Here is a 21,120-nt window from a genome sequence, read left to right as displayed (position 1 = left end):
GGCTGGGGATGGGTGGGGGGGGCCGACTTCCTGGGGCCGCCCGTGAGGATGTCGCGACCGCCCCCGGGTGCCCCTCAGCCCCAGAGACGCCGCCGCCGCGGAGTCCGCAGCCTCCCTGCCTGAGGCATCCGCGGCCGGGATCCGGCCCCTCCCCTCGCCTCCTCTCCTAGGTGCCAGCCCGGCGGGCGGCCGCAGCAGGTGAGGAGGCGGCGGCGCTGGGGGCCGCTGGGCGCCCGGCCTAGGGAAGGACGGGAAGGGGGACGGTCGGGTGCCGTCAGGCTGTGGTCTGGGGGCCCTTCCTCTGTGTGGGGCGCGGCCTGGGACTCTCCCTGCCCTACAGGGGTAGGGGGAAGCCGTTTGCCGGCTGGAAGTCCCCGCCTTCAGGGCAGCCCACACCTGTCCTTTGAAAACTCCCCTCAAAGAAAGCGTTTCACCTGTGGGGGCAGTAACGGGAGACGTGCGTCCTCGATTATCCCCAAGCGCCCTGCAGACCGGCAGGTCTAGTTGGCTTGTGGGGAAAAGATACCTCTTTGTACGTCAGAGGAAACTGAGGCAGGTCCGCGGCGGCCTGCTTACCCCTTTAAAGGAACCAGCCCGTCCCTACCTCCGTCTTAGACGGAGGCGGCTGGAGGAGGGAGGTTTGGAGTTTGGAGGTTTGATGGAGAAGTTTGGGAATGCGGTTCTCCCCGCAGGGTCCACTGTTCCCTCGCTCGGGAGTTGTCCTCTGTTCGCGATGTGTGTGAGGTCGCCACTGTGCGGCAGCGGTCAAGACCGAGAGGGAAATGGGGCCTCTCTTCAGCCGGCTGCCCAGGAGACAGTTGACTAGACATGGGGAAGTCTGGCGAACCAGGGGAGCCAGAGCCTCCGCTGGCACGTCTGCTCAGAGCTTGAGTTCAGGCTGGTAGAAGAGATAAACAACAGCATATTTTCTCCTTTTTGTTGGTCTGTCATTTGTTCTAGGGGGGAAAAAAAACTGCTTGTGTAATCAAGAGTGTACCGTGCCACCCCCCAGTCTACCATAAGGAAGGATAATTGTTAGCTTGGAAATAGGGTTTTACCCACAACTGTCACTTTGCTCCCTGGTTAAAGGCCAGAGTGACGTGATGAGCAAACATCCCGGGGTGCGTGTGGCCTTCTAAGAAAGCAGTAAGTTCCTTATGTATCCCTTTGATGATTGGTTTAGAGGACAGAGAGACTTCCTGTTACCACTGTCGCTGCAACTGTTTGGGGTGCCGTATTCTCCCCGTGACAGTTCAATTTACTGAAATGTGGGCCGGGCTGCCCATTTATTATACCATTCTTCTAGGAATGGGAGTAGGCAGGGGACAAGGTACTGGGCTGAGTTTGTGTACAGAGTTCTAGGGCTGCAGCCTAGCCGTGACAGCTCCTTTCTGTTAAGGGGATTTCAGGTTTGACAACTTCTTTATCCTTTTCTCTGATTACATTCTCTTTCACATTCAAGGAAGTAGATGATGGCAAAGGTTTTTGAACTTCTATTGTATATTTCCTAATTCTGAATTTTAGAGTACAATTCAGAAGTTACAGTTTATTTAGAGGTATTCTTAAGTTTGAAAATATTTGGGTATCTTTTCATAACACCTGCAGATTGATGTGGCAGGGCTAATATATTGATTGTGATTGAAGAAAATGTTCATGTAATCTAGGACACACTCATTTTAATGCCCATCTAATTACAAAGACCAGCTGGTTAAAAACTTTCATATTGATCAGGTAGACAGTTGTGATACCTTGTTTACATCGGCATCAAGCGTTGTAAATATTTAAATCGACCAGTTTAACCAGTTGCCAAAATAACATGCACAAAAAAAGTCCCTTCTCAGAAACCGTAAAAATCAATTTCTTTCAAACCTTCTCTCACGACCAAGCCAGTTGACATAACTTTGCTTGGTACCATCTAATAGGAACACCTTTTTTTTTTTTGGAGACAGAGTCTCACTCTGTCATGCAGACTGGCGTGCAGTGGCGTAATCATGGCTCACTGCAGCCCTGACCTCCTAGGCTTAGGTGACTCTCCCTTCTCAGCCTCCTGAGTAGCTGGGACCTCAGGCATGCACGACCACACCCAGCTAGTTTTTGTATTTTCCGTAGAGACGAGGTTTTGCCATGTTATTGGACATGAACTGGCATCAAGCGATCCTCCTGCCTCGGCTTCCCCAAGTTCTGAGATTACAGATGTGAGCAACCACGCCAGGCCGGAACACCTCTTAAGGGTTGTGGAAAAGGCGTTTTTAGTGACCAGCATTTAAGAAGACAAAACAAACAGCAGCAATAACAAAAAAGGGCACAATTTCTTTTCTAATTACATGTGCATTGTTATTTAAATATAGTCACACCCATCTCTATGAGTGTCATGCCTAAGACTTTCTGAGAACACCTCTGTAAACCTAAGAAGTTGTTAGGGGGACTAATTCCACCTTGATTTTTTATTCTTGTCATAGAACCTTTAATTAACTGCCATTGTTTTAATCATAGAGACTTTTATACCAAACTTGTACTAGTCATAGTGTTTATGTTTTTGGAGGAAAGATTTAACCTCTATACCTTAGAATCTCATAACTTGTTAATACAATAACAGAATTAAGGTATTAGAGTTTAATGAGAACACATAGTTTAAATTGCTATTGGTGAAGTCTCAAGCGAGGAGCTGCTTCATTGTTGTTTGGTAATGGTTACTGGTTTAATGATGATTACTGGTTGTTTTTGTTTCACTTCTAGTTATTGGTAATGGTAATTTGGTGTTTGTGTAAGAAAGATTTTGGCAATTGTAAAGATAGTCTTTTTTTTTTTTTTTTTTTAATTGAGATGGGGGTCTCACTCCTGTCAGCCATGCTGGAGTGCCATGGAATGATCTCAGCTCAATGCAACCTTGCCTCCTGGGCTCATGCAATCCTCTTACCTCAGCCTCCCAAGTACCTGGGACCACAGATGTGCGTCACTACGCCCAGCTAATTTTTGTGTTTTTGGTGGAGACAGGGTTTTGCCATGTTGCCCAGGCTGGTCTCAAACGCCTTGAGCTCAAGTGATCCTCTGGCCTCGGCCTCCCAAAGTGCTGGGATTATGGGTGTGAGCCACTGTGTCCAGCCTAAAGACAATCTTTTCATATACAAACAGACTCCTGGTTCTTTTGTAAGGAAATATCTGATTAACTTCTTATTTCGTGACTTTATATTAGTTAAGCAGTTTTAAAATAGTAAAACTAATTTGGCTCTTAGTAGGATATCCTATTATAGCTCACATAAAAGCCATCTCAGATAGGTAGGAATTGGCCTCATGTATTTAAAGACTTCTGCCCTCCCTGTTTCCAAGATTTAACAGCTGCCATCAGGACAGCGGTCATAGCTAATCCTGTTATGCCAGTCTTAGTTTAAACCCATTATCCTTTCTCTTCATTAAGACTGTCATGAAGTTACTCCTTTACTTTTCTTATGCGGGGTGAATATTCCACATTTTTAATGTATTTGGGCCTGTTAACATTCTGAAGTGAAGCTAAGCAGTTAGTTAAAAGAGTCCTTCATGTTTTTAAACAGTTTCCTTTTTAAAGCATAAAATCTCCATCTTGGCTGGATGCGGTGGCTCACTCCTGTAATCCTAGCACTTTGGGAGGCAGAGGTGGGTGATCACCTGAGATCAGGAGTTAGAGACCAGCCTGACCAATATGGTGAAACCCTGTTTCTACTGAAAACACAAAATTAGCCGGGCATGGTGGTGTATGCCTGTAATTCCAGCTACTTGAGAGACTAAGGCAGGAGAATCACTTGAACCGGGAGACGGAGGTTGCAGTGAGCCGAGATCGCACCACTGCGCTACAGCCTGGGCAACAAGAGCGAAACTCCATCTCAAAAACAACAACAACAACAAAAAACTGCATTTCCTCTGGAGTAAAACCAGCTTTTTGAATCTGATAATAAAACAAAAGCTGTTTTTTCCTGCTCTCTACTAATAGAAAGTCTTTATTAACTTTACCTTACTGGTTTTGTTAGTACAGTGACTAGTGACTGGTAGTAAATGATAACCTAGTGGTAATGGGAGATCCTGAAGTCTCCTGAATCATCAATGACAGGTCACATTGTGTTCAGTGCAGCTTTAGCCTTTTGAGCATGTTTTATTGTAAGGAGTTCCAAAAGCCAGCCACTCCTTGAAAGATGAGGTACCTGGTGATTTGCTGCTGAGTCACTGACCGAGATATTCTTTAAAAATGCAGATTTCCCAGCCCCACTTCCTGGAGATTTTGATTGAGTGGGTAGGTGATGACCAGGGAACTATATTTTATTTTTTCAATGTTATAATTTTATTATTACTACTATGAGGCCATACCCCGTAGATGCAACCTTTTATTTTTGTTATTTATTTTTATTTTATTTCATTTTATTTTGAGACGGAGTCTTGCTCTGTCACCCAGGCTGGAGTGCAGTGGTGGGATCTCGGTTCACTGCAACCTCTGTTTCCTGGGTTCAAGCAATGCTCCTACCTCAGCCTCCCGAGTAGCTGGGATTACAGGCACCCACCACCACACCCAGCTAATTTTTGCATTTTTAGTAGAGACGGGGTTTCACCACATTGGCCAGGCTGATCTTGAACTCCTGACCTCATGTGATCCGCCCGCCTCAGCCTCCCAAAGTGCTGGGATTATAGGTGTGAGCCACCGCACCCAGTCTATTTATTTATTTTTGAGACAGTCTCAGCTCTGTCATCCAGGCTGGAGTGCAGTGATATGATCTCCGGCTCACTGTAACCTCCGCCTCCCAGGTTCAAATGATGCGCCTGCCTCAGCCACCCAAGTAGCTGGGACCACAGATGTGTGTCACCACACCCGGCTAATTTTTGTATTTTTAGTAGAGACGGCGTTTTACTATGTTGACCAGGCTGGTCTCAAACTCCTGACCTCAGGTGATCTGCCCGCCTTGGCCTCCCAAAATGTTGGGATTACAGGTGTGAGCCACTGCATCTGGCTGGAAGCTAGCTTTAAAAAATCTCCCTTGCATCTTTATTTTCAAAAAGCTCCCCAAGTGCTTTTTATTTATTTATTTTTTTGAGATGGAGTCTCTCTCCGTCACCCAGGCTAGAGTGTGTGGCATGATCTCGGCTCACCGCAACCTCTGCCTCCCGGATTCAAGCGATTCTCATGCCTCAGCCTCCCAAGTAGCTGGGATTACAGGTGCGAGCCATCACACCCAACTAATTTTTGTGTTTTTAGCAGAGGCGGGGTTTCACCCCGTTGGCCAGGCTGGTCTCAAACTCCTGACCTCAGGTGATCCGCCTGCCTCGACCTCCCAAAGTGCTGGGATTACAGGCTTGAGCCATTGAGCCACCGTGACTGGCTTCCCAAGTGCTTTTGATGTGCAGTCAAGTTTGGGAACCACCGTTTTATTGCATTGATACTTTTTTTCAGGGTGGGGGGGGGCATTATCTCCTGTACATCAAGCCCCATGGAACTTTGAAAATTGGGGTTCATTTTTCTTCCCTTTTCTTTCTTTCTTTTTTTTTTTTTTTGAGACAGTCTTGCTCTGTCACCTAGGCTGGAGTGCAGTGGTGTGATCTCGGCTCACTGCAACCTCCACCTCCCGGGTTCAAGCAGTTCTCCTGTCTCAGCCTCCCAAGTAGCTGAGACTACAGACATGCACCAGCATGTCCAGCCTATTTTTGTATTTTTAGTAGGGATGGGGTTTCACCATGTTGGCCATGCTGGTCTCAAACTACTAACCTCAAGTGATCTGCCTACCTCGGCCTCCCAAAGTGTTGGGATTACAGGCGTGAGCCACCGTGCCTGACCTGCTTTTCTTTTTTAATTTTTACAGTGAAATTATGCACATTGAAATTCCTTATAAATTGGTAGTCCCTCTAATAGAATCGTTATGCTAGCCAGGATGTTTGATTTGCTAGAATAGCCCATTTCCTAGTCATGACAGATAACAAAGAGCTTTTATAACTTTTATGTAAATTGCTTTACAGTGAGGCCCCCTCTGCTGTATTATCTATCAGGAGTCATGAGGGAGGGTTTTTGGTGAAAGTAGCTTCGTTTATCTCATGAGTGGACAAATGAATGATAATGTGGAAACAACTAGAGGTCTGAATAGGTAGTTGAATCTAGTTATGATCATCAGTGTTGGATGGCAGAGATGCCTGGGAATTCTCTGTATGTCAAATTTTAGAATAAAGTCAGTTTGCCTGTTTTATTTCTACACAGCTGAAGCCTTTATTGAAAATAATAGGTGCGTAACAAATAGTTAATAAAATTTAGTCAGCAGCCGTTTGATGAGTTCATGGAAGGAAGAATAATTGCTGAAATTTGGAACCATCTGATTTAAAACAGACTCAGGCACTAGATACATTATCCCTAATGTTGTTTGTTTGTATAGACAAACCTGGTTTTGAATTCTGACTCCCCCACTTCCTGGCTGTGCTACCTTAGGCAAATTACTTAACCTCTGTGAGCTTCAGTTTTTTCATCTGCAAGATGAAAATACCTGGTAGGATTGTTATGTGGATTAAAAGGGGAAAAATATGCATGGTAGGATTAAAAGAGAGAAAAATATGTTTTTTGTACGTTGTAGGCAACTCAATAAACGTCCCTTCTCCCACTTCCTCACACAATTTTTATTCTGTAGGCTTAAGATGCTTTTCTAAATCCAGCTTTCTCTGTATCTCTTTCCAGGAATATCTATTCAGTCAGCTCTTTTAGAAAATGTATGAAAGAGTGAGGACTAAAGTTAAGAACCAGAGAATAGGGGTAAGAAGAATGAGTCACAGGACAATTAGCAACACTTTAAACAATTTTTTAGAATGAGTGGAGTGTTGGCATGTGCCCAGAGTTACTATCTGCAGGAATAAATGAATAACATTACCCAAATTCTGCCATCTGTACCTGGACGGTAGCCCAGATTAGGCTAGGAGCCTTTGAGGGTGGCCCCATTAAGTAGCACCTAACATCCATTTCTTTCATTATCTTCTTTTCTCCCTTTTGGTCTTCATTTCTTGTTCCCTGTCTCCTCCTTTTCCCTCTTTTAAAGCTGTCCTTCCTTTAGACTTGCCGATCATCATCATAGATGCAGGCCCAGTCCCTGGAAATCAAGGCTAAAAGAGGTTTCTGGTTGCTAACACCTGTCTCCTAGCTAAATGAATAAGCTCTTTTGTGGGCAGGATGTTAAAAAAGCTGATTAGTACAATACCAGCTTAAAGGGCCTATTAATGATACAGCATATGTAGGGGCACAGTGATTTAAAGGCATTTTAGAGATTAATTTCTTATATATTTATTTTCTGTATTGAATTATGATGTCAGTTGAATTTTTACATCTAAACCATGAATCTGTTTATTGCCTAAACAGACTAATTTCTGTCATATTGATTGGGAATCATTTATATTCTAAAGAAGTTTCTACCCTTAAGGGCCTTTGTATTTGGCAAATGTCTAACTAGTGTGTAATACAATTTAAAGTTTTGTTCACTGCACTGCTGCCATAACTAGTTTAATTTCTGCTCCTTATATATTTCTGTTGGCAGCTGGAAAATTAAAATACTAGATGTTCCATAAAACTGATTTTTTGAGGAGTGATTTTACTGTCATTTGAATGGACTTAGGCCCCAGGGTACATTTTTTAAGATGTCTTATTCAACTTTCCTGTAATAGTCTCTCTCTCTTTATATAATTAATGTATTAGACACATAATTGTCTGTTTAAGCATTCAGAAGAGACAATGTTTGGCCTTTTACCCAGAGATTATTTTTTTCTACATCTCTTGAGGAAATGTGTGTCATTTTTGGAAACTCCTAAGTATATTACAGTTACGCTAGCACGTGAATTTTTGCAAAGACTAGAGAATGAACAATTCCCAAATCGTTCTATTCTTTTTAGATCATAGTGTTTCCAACCTGATGTGAAAGTAGAAAGGCTGTGATGTGATGCCTGGTAAATCCTCCTCATAATTTTTCTATATGTTTCACAGAAATATATAGTCTTCAAGAACTGAAGTTACTCTCAAGGAGACTTTACATTTAATTACTCAATCCATACTTAATTTCCTACAAGATTCTTGGAGAGACACTCACCAGGCTGCTGATTTCATGGAGTTATGACCTACACAGGTTTTTATCTCTGTTAAAGCTACTAACCCTCCCCGCCGCCTCCTTTTTTTAGGTTGAAAAGTGACCTTGGTCTGGTAATTTCTTCATTGTCCTCTCCTCTAAAAAGATACAGCAAAACCTTCTTGCTCTCTCAGCAGTGTTTTTCAACTGCTACTACCGCCATGTGCTGAATTTGAATTTGAGCACACTTCAGTATATGATTTTGTTGAGCTAATGTTATCTGACTTTTTAAAGCTGCCGCTCTGCAATGCTACAGTTAAACCTACATTTTCTGTTTTCATGTTCACATGCCTTTTCTAGAATTATATACAAAAATATGTTTTCATTATCTCTGGGTTGTGGAGTGTTGCCTGGGTCAGTCACTTGTTTTTACCAGTGGCTAGTTCTAAGAGTAGGGGAAATCCACCTGGATTTGAACTATTTGCAGCCAGTATGGTCTGCTGAAACATTTTAACTGTCTTGGTCCTTTTTAAAGAAATGCTGCCTAGTCATCTTGAAACTTACAGGAAGTTAGACCAAATGGAGGCTCTGCTGGCTTCTGAGTGGTTAAATGCAACTTATTAGTGATCAACACCATTGTTTATTTGCAACTGCTGGATTATGTTAAAAGATTTGAAAGGAAAAAAAGCTTTTCTTAAGGAAATCGTGCATCCGTCTCTCCCACCTCACCCTCTTCTTGTCTTACTCTTCATTTGCTTTGGAAAATCTTTCCAGTCTTGGTACTGATCACATGTATATAGTCTTAGTGGCAATTGAGTCAGCGTATTTTATCCTAAAATATACAAGAAACTATGTGCCCAACCCTCTGCATTTTCTGCTAATCCTCCCATGCTTTTTTACTTTCATAATGATTAAAATATGTGCCTGAGAAATAACCAAGCTTCATCCTCTATCAACTTCCAACCCTCTTCTAGGACTTGCGTCAGTAGATGCATGACCAATTGCAGTTGGGTTGGATTGTACCATCTTAACTATACTAATTATTATTTTACACAGTGTGGAAGATCAGCCAGAGCATATGCTTCATTCTAAAATGCTGGGCAAAGGAATGTTCTAATTTGGAGAGAGAGGAAGGAGTGTTTTCTAGGGCCTTAGCAGGAGTAGGTCCGCTGAAATTCAGCTAGTTTGAGGAATCTGGATTTTTATCAAGGGGTGGAAAGGAATAGTTAGGGTTAAAATTATGTGCAAGCGGGGGTGGGAAGGAATAATTTATGAGATGAGGACTTTCCCAGTCCATAGTGGAGAATTCTTAATCTTTCAGATTCTCTTTTGTTTGTCTACTTATCATATACTGATGGAAGAGTTTGCGTAATCCTTCTATATCAGAGCTAAAGTATACCTTAGCCGTTGTTTACTGAGAGGGTGGGAAGAGGGATGTCAGAATATTCTCAGCTTGTCAAAGGGCATTCCACCTTCCTGTTGTACCCTTGGCCATATGGTTGAATCCAGCACTTCAGATGATTCTGAGTCATCCCCACCACTCCCATTGATCTAGTTCAGTGTTTCCCAACTCTGAAGTGTTGACACAGTTAGAGACCAGCAGCTTGAGGAATAGTGACTGTGAACCTACCAATTAATGGGGGACATTAAAATGATAGTAGTTCTGCAGCTTCACCTCTAGATGATCTTCATCAGATTCCTAAATTGCATTTACTTGATAAAATCTTCACCACAGCACATCAACATGTCTCTTGCACTACCCAAAAGCAGTATTAAAAAGGAAAATACGTTGACAATTACTGTCTAATTTGGTTTTTATTTGAGATACAGGCTATCTATAACTGTGTTGTTATTTGTGGAAATGCTAGCAAAAAGCAGACTGAAATCTTTCTCCTTACATTGTCGTTTTAGAAACAACACAAACAGGTTGGGCGGTGGCTCATGCCTGTAATCCCAGCACTTTGGGAGGCTGAGGTGGGTGGATCACTTGGGTTCAGGTGTTCAAGACCAGCCTGGCCAACAGGGTGAAACCCTCGTCTCTACTAAAAATACAAAAATTTGCCAGGCATGGTGGTACATGCGTGTAATCCCAGGAACACAAACATTATAAAAATAAGCCTCTAGTTTTATTTGGGAGGGATCAATATACCATATTCGAGTTCTGAATATCGTGTCAGGAAAGCAGTTTTTGATGCCACTAGTTAAATGTTTGTGTGTTTTGATATATAGTTGGTCTTCCCAACCAAACATCACTTTTTTTTTTTTTTTGAAACAGAGTCTCACTCTGTCACCCAGGCTGGAGTTCAGTGGTGCCATCTCGGCTCACTGCAACCTCTGCCTCCTGGGTTCACGTGATTCTCCCATCTTAGCCTCCCGAGTAGCTGGGACCACAGGTGTGTGCCACCACATCCAGCTAATTTTTGTATTTTTTGTAGAGACGGGGTTTCATCTGTTGGCCAGGCTAGTGTCGAACTCCTGATCTAAAGCGATCTGTCTACCTCGGCCTCCCAAAGTGTTGGGATAAGTGCTGGGATTGCAGATGTGAGCCTCTGCACCCAGCCGATCCCTTTTTAAGATGGGGAAAAATGGAAATTTGCTGTTATGTATTACACATATTATGAAAGCATATTAAAATATATTTTCTGGGCCGGGTGTGGTGGCTCATGCCTATAATTCTGGCACTTTGGGAGGCCAAGGCAGGCAGATCACTTGAGCCCAGGAGATCAAGACCAGCCTGGGCAACATAGCAAAACCTTGTCTCCGAAAAATTAGCCAGATGTGGTGTTGTGCGCCTGCAGTCTCAGCTACTCAGGAGTCTGAGTTGGGAGGATTGCTTGAGTCCAGGAGTTTGAGGTTATAATGAACTATGGTTGCACAACTGTACTGTAGCGTGGACAACAGAGTGAGAAAAAATAATAAAAGTCTAATAACTTCTTTATCGGAGATTACATACAAATCGTGACCTTTTTTTAATTCCTAAAGTCTTTAGTAAGGTTGTATGTTTACTGCAATAGATCTTAAATTTTAGTATGGATCAAAAATCTCCTAGGGGCTTGTAAAAAATAAAGATTCCTGGTTCCTAGCCCAGCCCTACAGAATCAAAGTATTTGGGATAGAGATGTGGGATTCTGATGTAGCTTATCTGCAGACCCCACTTGGAGAAAGAATTTATGTGAGAAAGAACCACACATAAAAATAAGTGATTGAGAAATGCTATTATTTTGCAGAGGAGGAATTTAAAGCATAGAAAAGTCAAGAGACTCAGACTTAACTAGGATATCCAGCTAGTTATTTGACTCTTGCAGACCAGAAGCTAGGTTGGCTGACTGCTGTGGATTTGTGCTCTTTCCATTAGATTATAGTCCAGGGTGTGCAATCTTTTGGCCTCCCTGGGCCACATTGGAAGAAAAAGGATTGTCTTGGGCCACACATAAAATACACTAACACTAATGATAGCTGATGAAAGTTTATGAGTTTGTGTTGGGCCCAGAGGCCATGGGGTTGATCAAGCTTGGATTATACCAGGGTGCCTCCTTGCTGGTTTATCTAATTGCCTTTAAATCAGAAGGTATACGATAATGAGGGCAAAAGTACTTTGATTCCTTCAGAACAATAATGACTGAACTGGAACTTCATAGTGGGAAAAGTTTGTGCTTCTTAAACTATCTGTGGCGAAGGACCAGATTTGTAAGGGTTTCCCTTCACCCCTAATCTGTTGCCAGCCAATAATTTTGTAAAGTACAAGAAAAGCGAATCACCAGAAAAATCATGCACTTGGATGTCACAGCAATGTCAAGTGCTAGAAAAGTTTCTAAATGCTTACTGTGATTTTCTGTGTTTATCTTGACATGAATGGGCCTCCAGCAGGCTGACACACACACTTTGAATAGCATTGTTCTAGGTGGTTCTTAGGACATCTTAAGAACTTGATATGAGAGGTCCTTGATCATTTTCTTCCTCATGCCGCCTATAACTGAAGCTACCATCTGAGAACTCCCATTCCTACCTGGGGAGAGAAGTTTCATGACTTGGTGATTTCCTAGTTCAGAACCAAAGTTGATAATACTTAGGGACTAGTTAAGGAACTATATATTTAATTTATTTAATTATTATAAATAATTTATATATATTAATATATATATAATTTATTTTAATATATTTAACTTATTTTTATTTTTAAAAACCAGAGCATTTATTGCATGACTAATTGTTGAAATTCTTAAGATGAACCGGATGCTGCAGCAGCTGCCCTCTTGGGTTTAGATGGTGTTCTTTCACAGAATCCATACCTGAATCTGCTGTATACAATTTTTTTTTTTTTTTTTTTTTTTTTTTTGAGACAGAGTTTTACTCTTGTTGCCCAGGCTGGAGTGCAATGGCACGATCTCGGCTCACCGCAACCTCCGCCTCCCAGGTTCAAGCGATTCTCCTGCCTCAGCCTCCCTAGTAGCTGGGATTATAGGCATGCGCCACCACGCCCGGCTAATTTTGTATTTTTAGTAGAGATGGTGTTTCTCCATGTTGGTCAGGCTGGTCTTGAACTCGCGACCTCAGGTGATCTGCCCGCCTCGGCCTCCCAAAGTGCTGGGATTACAGGCGTGAGCCATCGTGCCCGGCCTGCTGTATACAATTTTTAAGTGCCTCATTTGACCAGTTCCAGTGGTATTTTGTCTTTTAGCCTTGGCACTCCAGTTATACTTCCTCTTGTGCTTGGCAGCATAGCCACATTTGCCACAGGTTGACTTCTGAAGGTGGTAGACCCTGTCGTGTCTTATTGTGATGCTTTCCAAACGATGATGTTCCCATCATCATCTCGCTTCTGTTACTATTATTATTTTTTTTTTTTTTTTTGAGGCGGAGTTTTGTTCTTATTGCCCAGGCTGGAGTGCAATGGCGCGATCTTGGCTCACCGCAACCTCTGCCTCCTGGGTTCAAGCAATTCTTCCGCCTCAGCCTCCCAAGTAGCTGGGATTATAGGCATGCACCACCACACTCGGCTAATTTTCTATTTTTAGTAGATGGGGTTTCTCCATGTTGGTCAGGCTGGTCTTGAACTCCCGACCTCAGGTGATCCACCCGCCTTGGCTTCCCAAAGTGCTGCAATTACAGGCATGAATCGCCACGCCCGGCCTTTTTACTATTATTTTTAAAATTATTGCTCCTTGCAGAGCAGGGCTACCCTATAGGCAGTGTGCCCACAATAGCCAACCTTTAATATATTTAAGAGTAAATTGAGGCCGGGCATGGTGGCTCATGCCTGTAATCCCAACACTTTTGGAGGCCTGAGGCGGATGGATCACTTGAGGTCAGGAATTCGAGACCAGCCTGGCCAACATGGTGAAACTCCATCTCTACTAAAAATACAAAAATTAGCCGGGTGTGGTAGCACGCGCCTGTAGTCCCAGCTACTGGAGAGGCTGAGGCAGGAGAATCCCTTGAACATGGGAGGTGGAGATTGCAGTGAGACAAGATCATGCCACTGCACTCCAGCCTGGGAGACAGAGCAAGACTCCGTCTCAAAAAAAAAAAAAAAAAAAAAAGGATAAATTGATAGAATTTGCATTGGGTGCTTGTATTGGGAGGCATATTCCCCTCTTTTGACTAAATAGTGGAAAGGAGTTTCTAACTTCTTGGCCTGTAATTTAACTCAAGTTAAGATGCTTAAAGATGGGAGACAGAAAATAAAATTTAGGAGTGTGCAATTTCTTCGAGACACTTTTGTGTTTGCTTTTCAGAAGCCTTTTGTGAATAGTCTACAAGGATGCATTATTAGTTTTTGTTGTTATAATGTCACAATTAGTGTTGATTTGGAGCAGGCAGGGAAATCTCTCCATGCATGCTTTTCATCCTGGTTTAATTGCTTAGTTGGATGAAATGTCAAACTTGATAGATTATTGGAGCTGTTATTTTGGTAGTTAAACAATAATGAAACTGTTCGAATGTTTTTGGAGAACACTGCTTCCTGTGTCTGGACTTTGCACTGGAGAGAGTTTCAATTGTTCACAAGCAATACTGGTTAGAAAATGCAGCTTCTGTGGCTCCTAACACAGCTGTCTAAATTACTAGCTATATGGGGGCCTTTGGACAAGCACTGCTTAACACTTTTGGAAACAATTTGTTTCTGATTCCAAAAATGTCGTTGGTTGTTTCCTGAATACTTGAGAAAACTAGAAATGGGAAAAAGGTATTGCATGTGTCTAGGTTATGCCAGTCAAGTGTTTTTTTCTTTAAGCATCTCTAGAACAAATTTACCTTTTTAGCAAAGGATGAGAGGTTTATGGAAATGTTGTAGCAGCCCTCTGGGCCTTTCTTTCCTCCTTGATGACTGTTCAGCAGCGTAGCATGTTGTCAGCTTCTGTGCCAGCTTACAGAGGGCTTGGGTTATTATAACCTTGATTAGGAAAGAGGGATGGGCAACAGGAGTGAGAGGACAGATGTTTTTGAAAGTCCCTCTGCCTGCTATGTGAAATCTTGAATTTTCACTTTGAACTTCACTGTTGTTTGGTGACAGATGTTATAAAACTATCTTTAGACGGTTTTCTATTGAAATTGTGTGTTGGCCACAGGAGCTAGGGAAGCATTGGGCGTGCTCAGCAGGATTTATTTCACTCATTCCACTGTGTCAGATGATACTTTTTCTGAATGAAATTGTATGCATTCTTCGGTGGGAGTTAGGGGAAGGCTTATTCTTGTCTAAAAGTATGGGAGAATTTGTGTAAGACTGATCAAAAGACTGGCACTTCTTTTGCTATGTGATACTTCTCTTTGTGCCATATTTTACCTGTAGGAAAATTACCAACAGTTATTATGTGCTCTCCAGGTGCCAGGGACTTTGCTGTATTAACAAGTTTAATCCTCCCAACAATCCTATGAGGTGTGTAGGTGTTATCTGTGTTCCACAAATGTGAAAATGCCGCAGAGAGAAATTAAAGAGGGGGTCCAAAGCCTCACAATGTTGGAACCCAAGTATTCCAGCTGTAAAGGTTGAGCTGTCAACTACTGGGTGACAGCTGCCTCACACTCCATCAGGATGATTACCTTTTGAATAAGTCTTTACAAATATGTGGGCTGCAGAAGTAACCAGTCCAGAATGAATGAACTCTTACTGCAGTTTTAGCTCAGCAAGCAGTGACTGCTATCAGAAACATCCAAAAACCACAGCAATTAGACAAATAAGTTGTGAAAGATGTGGTTTCCAGGTAAGATGTGACAGACTTCTTACTGCAAATAGTTTTTCTTATAAAAGAAGAAAGACTGGTGGGAGAGATGGTGGAAAAAATGAAAACAATGCTTCTTCTATGATTCTCTGGCCCATCCTCACAGGACTTCATATGTAGTGAAGGCAGAATATTTGCCTCAAGCCCAGATGACCAACTTTTACTTTCTACACTGACTCAGGCTTCTTACTAAAAATGGTGTTTTACCATTTATTCCACTAACATCACTTTGTAATTCTTAAAATAAAAAAGAATAGTTTTATTCATAAAACTACATGGGCCTACTTGTGTGGAATGTGATTTAAAAATGATGTTAGCAATACTTGTTACTTATTTTACTAGTTTTAGCTTTGTTAGTGCTGAAGGATGTTTTATAGTTTATTCTAAAATTGTAAACGTTTTTGATATGTAAGCCAGTCAACCTTAAAAGCACATTTGGCTAAATAAATAAAGCATTGGGTTAGAGAAGAGTTCACCAGTGGTATTTATTTATTTATTTATTTATTTATTTATTTATGTGTGTGTGTGTGTGTGTGTGTGTGTGTGTGTGTGTCTGTGTGTGGGGTCTTCCTGTTTGTCAATAGGCCTTCCCAATGAATTGAATTCTACATAAGATACATAGATGTTAGTGCCCCATAGGGCCTCATCTTGTAAGTGATGTTAGTGGAATAAATGGTAAAACACCATTTTCAGTAAGAAGCCTGAGTCAGTATAGAAAGTAAAAGTTGGTCATCTGGGCTTGAGGCAAATATTCTGCCTTCACTACATATGAAGTCCTGTGAGGATGGGCCAGAGAATCATAGAAGAAGCATTGTTTTCATTTTTTCCACCATCTCTCCCACCAGTCTTTCTTCTTTTATAAGAAAAACTATTTGCAGTAAGAAGCCTGTTACATCTTACCTAGAAACCACATCTTTCACAACTTATTTGTCTAATTGCTGTGGTTTTTGGATGTTTCTGGTAGCAGTCACTGTCTGCTGAGCTAAAATTGCAGTGAGAGTTCATTCATTCTGGACTAGTTACTTCTGCAGCCTTCTGGCCCATTACTCATGGCTTTGGTGAGGCTCGATAAAAATATTGTGATGGATAGAGCACAGGTAGTGCCTGAATGTATTTCAGATAGTTAGGCCAACAACCAATCTATGCTTAAATAATCATCTCTCCTGCATAGTAGAGACTGCAAAATAGTATGAAACATGCTCTACTTTATAAACATTTTGCCTTTTTTAGTTCCCCGTAGTGGCTGGACAGTTGACTGAATAATTTCACTTTTTTTTTTTTTTGAGACGGAGTTTCACTCTTGTTGCTCAAGCTGGAGTGAAATGGCACAATCTCGGCTCACTGCAACCTCTGCCTCCCGGGTTCAAGCGATTCTCCTGCCTCAGCCTCTTGAGTAGCTGGGATTACAGATGCACGCTACCACGCCTGGCTAATTTTGTATTTTTAGTAGAGACGGGGTTTCTCCATGTTGGTCAGGCTGGTCTCGAACTCTCGACCTCAGGTGATCCACCCGCCTCGGCCTCCCAAAGTGCTGGGATTACAGGCGTGAGCCACCGTGCCTGGCCACTTTTTTAAAAAAATATTTTTAGGTAATTACAGATTCACAGGAGGTTGCAAAAACACTACACAGTTCCCATGTACCCTTCACCCGTTTTTCTCCCGTTGGTTATGTCTCATTTAACCACAGTACAATATAAAAACCAGGAAACTGACATGGTGCTCTGTGTGTGTGTGCATGTGTATGTGTGTGTGTAGTTTTCTGCCGTTTTATCACATGTATGGATTTGTGTAACTGTTCTACCACCACAAAGATCCCCCTTGTGCTACTCCTTTATTATCACTCATATCCCTTTTCCCTACTGTCCTAATCTCTGGAAACCAGTAACCTGTTCGGTGGCTCTATAATTTTTTCATTTCAGAAATATTATGGAAATGGAATCATAACAGTATGTGACCCAATATGTGACCTTTTAAGACTGGGTTTTTTGTTTTTTACTTTTATATGCATAGAACAATTGGAACTTTTTTTTTTTTTGAGACAGTGTCTGGCTCTGTCACCCAGGCTGGAGTGCAGTGGCGCAACCTCAGCTTACTGCAACCTCTGCCTCCCTCAAGCCATCCTCCCACTTCAGCCTCCTGAGTAGCTGAGACTACAGGTGCGCACCACCACACCCAGCTAATTTTTGTATTTTTTGTATAGACAGGGTTTTACCATGTTGCCCAGGCTGGTCTTGAACTCCTGAGCTCAAGTGATTTGTCCGCCTCGGCCTCCCAAAATGCTGGTATTACAGGTGTGAGTCACTGCGCCCAGCCTCGAATGTATTTTTTGTAGAGATAGGTCTCACTGTGTTTCCCAGGCTGGTCTCGAACCCGGCATTTTTCACTTAGTGTCACACCCTCCATCCAAGTTATTGTGTGGCAGCAATAGTTTGTTCTTTTCATCGCTGAGTAGTATTCCATGGTGTGTATATACCACAGGCTGTTTAACTATTCACCTGAAGAGCATTTTAGTTGTTACCAGTTTGGGGCTATTACAGATGAAGCCATAATGAACATTTGTGTACAGGTGATTGTATGGACACAAGTTTTAGTTTCTTTGGGTTAAACATCCAGGAATGAAATTGCAGATTCTTAAGGTAAGTGTATGTTCAGTTTTCCAAAGAAATTGCTAAACTTTTTTTTTTGACAGAGTCTTACTCCATCACCCAGGCTGGAGTGCAGTGGCGTGATCTCAGCTCACTGCAACCTCTGCCTCCTGGGTTCAAGCAAGTCTCCTGCCTCAGCCTCCCAACTAGCTGGGACTACAGGTGTGCACCACCACTACTAGCCAAATTTTGTATTTTTAGTAGAGACGGGGTTTCACCATGTTGGCCAGGCTGGTCTTGAACTCCTGACCTCAAGTGATCTGCCCACGATGTCCTCCCAAAGTGCTGGGATGACAGGGGTGAGCCACCACACCAGGCCAAAATTGCTAAATTCTTTTCCAGAGTTGCTGTACCATTTTACAGTCTCACCAGCAGTGTATGAGGTCCAGTTTCTCTGCATCCTCACCAGCATTTGATATTGTCATCATTTTTAAATTTTTTTTTTTTTTTTTTGAGACGGAGTCTTGCTCTGTAGCCCAGGCTGGAGTGCAGTGGCATAATCTTGGCTCACTGCAGCCTCTGCCTCCCAGGTTCAAGCAATTCTCCTGCCTCACCCTTCTGAGTAGCTGGGACTACAGGCATGTGCCACCATGCCTGGCTAATTTTTTGTATTTTTAGTAGAGACTGGGTTTCACCCGTTGGCCAGGCTGATCTCGAACTCCTGGCCTCAAGCAATTTAACTGCCGTGGCCTCCCAAAGTGCTGCAAATACGGGCATGGGCCACCGTGCCTGGCCACCATTTTTAATTTTAGCTATTCTAATAGGTATTATATCTGGTTTTTAAGTTCATTAGATTACTTAGTAAAACTGATTTGACTGACAAAGATAGAAGATTTTTGAGTTGTATTTTTAGCTCTCTGGATGAATCTGCCTCCATACAGTGTCACAGTGGTCTGCTGACTGGCTTTTTAGCACCCCTGCCATGGTTTCCTTGACAGCAAGACCCTAGACAAACTCTTTTTACCCAGCAATAGATAGCACAGCACTCCCAGTACAGTACTGCTCATGGACAAATAATACAATTTCAAAACTGAATTTCTTGTTAATTTTTTATACATTTGCCTCTATGACTGTAGCTTTAAATGTACTCAAAATTTGGCTTCCAAAGGCCCTAAAACTTTTTCAAATTGTTTTGGTTTATATTATCAAATGGTCTTAGGTACTTTATTTCTAATATGATTAACTTAAACTGCTCACACCTATAATCTCAGCACTTTGGGAGGTTGAGGCAGGAGGATTGCTTGAGCCTAGGTGTTCGAGATCAGTCTGGGAAACATATTGAGACCCCATCTCTACAAATAATAAAAGAATTAGCCAGGCATGGTGGCATGCACCAGTGATCTCAGCTACTCGCGAGGCTGAGGTGGGAGATTGCTTGAGCCAGGGTGGTCAAGGCTGCAGTGAGCTGTGATCACACCACTGCACTCCAGCCTGGGCGACAGAGTGAGAACCGTCTCAGAAAAACAAAACAAAACCTAGCTAAAACAGCATAAAGCAGAAGTTAGACCCCCATCCCTACTAGGAATAACTGCTATTAAATGGTTTTAGTATATGTGTGCGTGCTCGCTCGCTCTTTTGCACGTGCACGTGCTCTTCCTCTCTCTCAGTGTGTATGTATGTATATGTATGTGTGTATCTATCATATATATTTAAATATATATTCCCCCCTGCTGTCCACGGTGCTTTTTTTCAAATGGGTAATGTATTATGGAGCATTTTTTAATGTGAATTTTTTAAAGCATTTAGGACCTGGGATGGAGCTTTGGGTTCCTTTCTCCAACCCTCGTCTGTTATAAAAGGGATGAGAGAGGTACCGTTGAAAGACCTAAAGAAAATACGTTTTCTTCCTTGTTACGTGGGTTTCAGATGAAATAAGGTTTTAGCTATATTTGTGAGTAAATCATTAGAATACTGGATGTTAGGATGCATCTATCCACTTTATTATAAATAATGCAAGGCTGATTTTATGATGTGATCTCTTGCAGAACCTTGGGGGAAGTGAGAACTGTGAGCACAATAATCTTCAGAGAATGCACAGTCCTTTGGGTGTTTGTCTACTCATCAGCTGCTTAGTCAGATGGAGTGTTTTCCTAAGTACTACTGAAGTACACAGTTCAGTCTTTATTTTGAAATCTCTCCTTCTGCCTTCTTTCCCTCTTCCATTACTTTGATTACCTTGATGGGACATTCAAGCTGTGCAGTCGTATCCTTTTATTTCTATAGCCTGCAGAAACCAGGTTGAAGATTAACTGTAGGTGAACAGGTAATCTTATCTACTTGGCTAGAAATCACCCTTCAAGATGAAACACATGTTGACAAAGGCCCCCTAGACTTGGGGACTTGGGGACATGAACAAAGGTAAGTTAATCTTGGGGCATTATTAGTGGAAACCAGGGTAGACGTTTAGGAAGTTTGACTTATTGGAGGCAGGGCATGTGTGTCAGGGAGACAGAGCATGTGAGTGTGTGTATTAGGAGAAGAGACGAATTCAGAGGTATACAGTAAAGAAGAATGATGAATTCAGGCAGTCTTCAGAGTTGAATTACAGAATCTTTTCTCTGAGAGTATGGTTACTGGGGCAAGGTAGTAATAGGACATGAGCCTGCTAAGTCACTTCATTATGAAGCTATTAGAGTTTAGGTGATGGAGTTTGATGACAGGGGTCTTTTCCCTGCCCTTCTACTGTATTAGCTGCTCAGGGAAAAAAAAAACAGAAAACTAAGAAATAGCCTTATATAGAAAATTATACCCATCAAATGGTTCCAAGATTTCTGTTGCTGGGTTTCTGAAATGAGCTGCCCAAGATAGCAGTTTGGTCACGTCACTGACTTCTTGCTGACTTCCTTTGTCCCAGTCTTGTCATCGGGTCCTCAGGCTGGGTCCTGACCCCTCTGGATTCTTTTTTTTCCTGCGTGCTTGCTACTTTTTCAATTACTGACATACAGGAACCTAGTATTTCATTGTGCCTGAGGTAGCCGGTTGCTAGCCTCTTGATATTGGATACCTTTTCTGAGCTATGAAGTATTATACCATAGTGGATAATAAAGTACTCACAATTGCATTATAGAATAGATTCTGGTAACTGCACCAGTGGGGACAGACTGGGTTAGCATGCCCTCACACAACTGGGGGGTTGTTTTGCAGCAAAGTGCTGTGAAGCAGGTTGAGCCTCATGCAGTGCCAGTTCCTGTATCTAAATGTGAAAGTGGCTCGTTA

The 21,120-nt window shown here is 42.3% G+C and overlaps 1 protein-coding gene across 2 annotated transcripts in view; it reads left to right on the top strand.

The window, feature by feature from the left end:
• RFFL (ring finger and FYVE like domain containing E3 ubiquitin protein ligase) overlaps positions 1–21,120 on the top strand; it is a 77,004-nt gene continuing 55,884 nt past the window's right edge. The window contains exon 1 of one of the 2 annotated variants that reach the window (XM_032162970.2): positions 1–198. Coding sequence is in view for 1 of the 2 variants with exons in the window: in XM_058446031.1 (XP_058302014.1) it covers positions 20,253–20,262 (10 nt within the window). In the remaining variant the exon portion in view is untranslated. Of the gene's footprint in view, positions 199–19,817; positions 20,263–21,120 lie in introns of those variants that run through there. The other variant, XM_058446031.1, reaches the window with a different exon arrangement.

Source organism: Hylobates moloch, unplaced genomic scaffold (assembly GCF_009828535.3).
Source record: "Hylobates moloch isolate HMO894 unplaced genomic scaffold, HMol_V3 SCAFFOLD_10, whole genome shotgun sequence".
Classification (NCBI taxonomy): Eukaryota; Metazoa; Chordata; class Mammalia; order Primates; family Hylobatidae; genus Hylobates; species Hylobates moloch.
This window is presented reverse-complemented; position numbering and strand designations above follow the sequence as displayed.